The sequence below is a fragment of the Orycteropus afer genome, unplaced genomic scaffold (genome assembly GCF_000298275.1).
Source record: "Orycteropus afer afer isolate SDZICR_OR568_19922 unplaced genomic scaffold, OryAfe1.0 scaffold00183, whole genome shotgun sequence".
NCBI classification, from domain to species: domain Eukaryota; kingdom Metazoa; phylum Chordata; class Mammalia; order Tubulidentata; family Orycteropodidae; genus Orycteropus; species Orycteropus afer.
This window is the reverse complement of record NW_006921770.1, coordinates 1781224-1784439: the sequence shown is the minus strand read 5'-3', so window position 1 is coordinate 1784439 and position 3216 is coordinate 1781224. Positions and strand designations below refer to the sequence as shown.

The following is a 3216-nucleotide window of genomic DNA, read 5'->3' as shown; positions in this document are numbered from 1 at the left end:
ATTTCAGACTGCAGAAGTTGATAAAAATCTTCAATTTCTTCATCTTTGGCTTTGGTGGTTGGTGCATAAATTTGAATAATAGTAGTAGTAACTGGTGTCCCTTGAAGGCATATGAATATTATCCTATCACTGACAGCATACTTCAGGACAGATCTTGAAACATCCTTTGCGATGATGAATGCCACGCCATTTCTCTTCAAATTGTCATTCCCTGCATAGTAGATCATATGTTTGTCTGATTCAAAATAGCCAAACCAGTCCATTTCAGCTCACTAATGCCTAGAATATCAATCTTTATGCGTTCCATTTCATTTGGACAATTTCCAGTTTTCCTAGTTTCATACTTTGTACATTCCATGTTCTGATTATTAATGGATGCTTGCAGCTGTTTCTTCTCAATTTGAGTCATGCCACACCAGAAAATGGAGGTCTTGTAACCTTTACTTTATCCATATCAGTAAAGGTGGTTCTCCTCTGATGATGCACCTCTTTTCCAGTCATATTTTGAGAGCCTTCTGACTGAAGGGGTTCATCCACCTGAACTGCATTGGAAAATGTTTCCAGACTATTCATAAAGTTGTGCAGTAATGTATCAGACAGTGTTTCTCTGCTATTCATAAAGTTTTCCCTGGCCAATTCTTTGAGAAGTGATGGCCTCCTCCTTCTTCCTAGTCTGTCTCAGTCTGTAAGCTGTGTTGAAATCTGTGCACCATGTGCAACCCTGCTGGCATTTGAAACACTGGTGGTGTAACCTCAGGCCTCACAACAACATGCAAGCTACCACAGTATGACAAACTGACAGACAAGTTTGTCTCCCTTAGCTGTTCGAAACCTCTCTGCTTCCTGCCTCTTCGGGGTGGAGCCTGTGTCCCTTCCCTTACCTGAGCTCCCTGCTGCTCTGTCTGGCTCTAGGGGCTGGGTAAAAGCCCCTCAACCTTGGGCTTCAGCTCTGCCTCTTGCTTCCAGCCCACTGAACCTAGAGGCTTTTCTTCATTCAGACAGCTGCTGGCTGCTGATACTGACAAGCCCAACGTTGACAAGGCACAGTCCCAATGTTACCAAACAACATGGCAGGTCATTCATTCAAGTCCAGATGAAGTTCCAAGATCAACAGGGCATGGCAGGCTGTTGAACAATGACTTGGCTACATGTAGAATTCAAGCATTCCAAAAGGCTAGAGACCAATCCCAAAGCTTTTCTTTATATACAGGAAGCATACCACATCCCTAAAGTAGCTACTCACCTGCACATGGCAGATTCCACCATGGAGTTAATTGCCAGTACCTTCATGGGGAATAACTTCCTCCAGCTTCCCAGCCACTTAACCAGGCCCAGCCAAGTTGACAACAACCTTAACTACCACACAATTGTAGTCCCAAATCACATAATTTTTCATTTATTATATAGTGATTGCCTCAAAGAGTCAATGAGAATACTTGAATAAACCCATTGGAGTAATCAAGCTGAGAAATGTTCTTATTATTGAAAGCGTTACATGAAATCACCCATCAATCCAATGTTTTTTCCACATTGAAAAAATCTGTACTGATCACTATTGATACAGAAAGATCAAAGCAGGGTCCCTGCTCTCAGAGAGATTACAGTCTAAAGGAGAAAGGTCATCTAAACAGTCAATCACAACATATATTTTTAAGTGTGTATAATAGGGGATGCTGGGAAGGTAGAGATCAGACAATACAACTCTCTGCCTGTAGTTCAAATCCTAGCCCAGGGATCCATTTCTTAGCCTGGAAATCATGCAAAGAATCTCTTCTGACCATAATGTTATGAAGCTAGAAATAAACAAGGAAAATAAATAAAACAAAACAAAACATGTAGAGCATTCTCAGTTCTGATGTGATTACATTGGAACCACTTTGATAATCCAGGAAAACCTCTCATCTGAAAATACTTAACCACATCTGAGAAGTCCATTTTGCCATGCTAAGTAACATATTCATAGGTTCTGGGATTAAGACATGAGCATCTTCGGGTGTGTGTGTGTTTGTGTGCACTATTCTGCCCACAATAATAGGCTTTCTTTGCTTTTACTTTCTATATTGATGCCCTTGGTTCACCTTGCTCCTCTCTGCTACAGTACAGACATGCCTACTTGCTCCAGCCATCTCAGTTCCATGGAGAACCATGCAACTTCTCTGACAAAGAATCAGAAGACTGTGTTACCAGCAGACCATGCCGAAGTCAAGTGCGATGTGAAGGCTTTGTGTGTGCACAGACAGGTATAGATGAATGAAAGAGTGGGTGGAAAAAGATTTCAAAGGAGATGATGTCAGATGTTGGAGGGACTGATCATTGTCTAGTGCTCTAGGTTAGGGTTCTGGGCCATGTCAGAAATTTTATGGGTTCCTTTTATATGTATTGTTTCATGAAAACAACCCATAAATTAGTTATTTCAGAATTTTTGTTTCCTTGACACAAAATTGAGAGTGATATTAACATCTTACAAGTCTGTTATATGCATCAAATGACACAATGAATATGAAAGTTCTTGTAAGTGTTATTGTTTTCCTCATTTTACAAATTAAAAAATTGGGACTTGGGGAGGTTTCTTGCCTAAGAGCATATACTATGTAAGTGGAAAAGGTGCAATTAGAAATTTGGGAATTCAAATTTAGTTCATTGACATAAAGGAAACCAAAATTATGTATGCTAGAATCTAAAATCCTGAGTTAGGTCCTATTTTGACTTTGTGACCTAGGGGTAGTCACTTAAATTTTCTGCATTTAGTTTCCCTCAATAGAAAATTGGTGGTGATGTTAAGATCTTACAAGTTGGAGTATATAGCAAGATGGCAAAATGAGTGGACACTTTCATTTACTCCCCCAGTAAATAACCCACTGAATAATGAATGGAAACAAGCACAGACTGAAATCTCAGAACTCTGATTGGCAGCAGAAATTTTGAAGAATTGGGGTGAGTTCAGAAGTAGGGGAGAGAAATGGGGATGGCACAGAAGCTAGGAGAACCTATTTGCTAACATCTGATTATTGCAGCCATTTTTGAGGGGGTTGGGCAACACAACTGTCTACAAGAAACACACCTTATAAGGAAGAAGTCAAACTATCCCTATTTGCTGATGATATGATCCTATACCTAGAAAACCCAAGAAATTCAATCAAAAAACTACTGGAACTAATTGAGGGATTTAGCAACGTCGCAGGATATAAGATCAACATCCAAAAATCAGTTGGATTC

At 40.0% G+C, this 3216-nt stretch overlaps 1 protein-coding gene across 1 annotated transcript in view; it reads left to right on the top strand.

Annotated features, from left to right (window-relative positions):
- The window catches only part of C8B (complement C8 beta chain), a 74811-nt gene that overhangs the window by 17670 nt on the left and 53925 nt on the right, over positions 1-3216 (top strand). The window contains exon 3 of the mRNA XM_007947402.2: positions 2099-2240. Coding sequence (XP_007945593.1) covers positions 2099-2240 — 142 coding nt within the window. The remainder of the gene's footprint in view (positions 1-2098; positions 2241-3216) is intronic.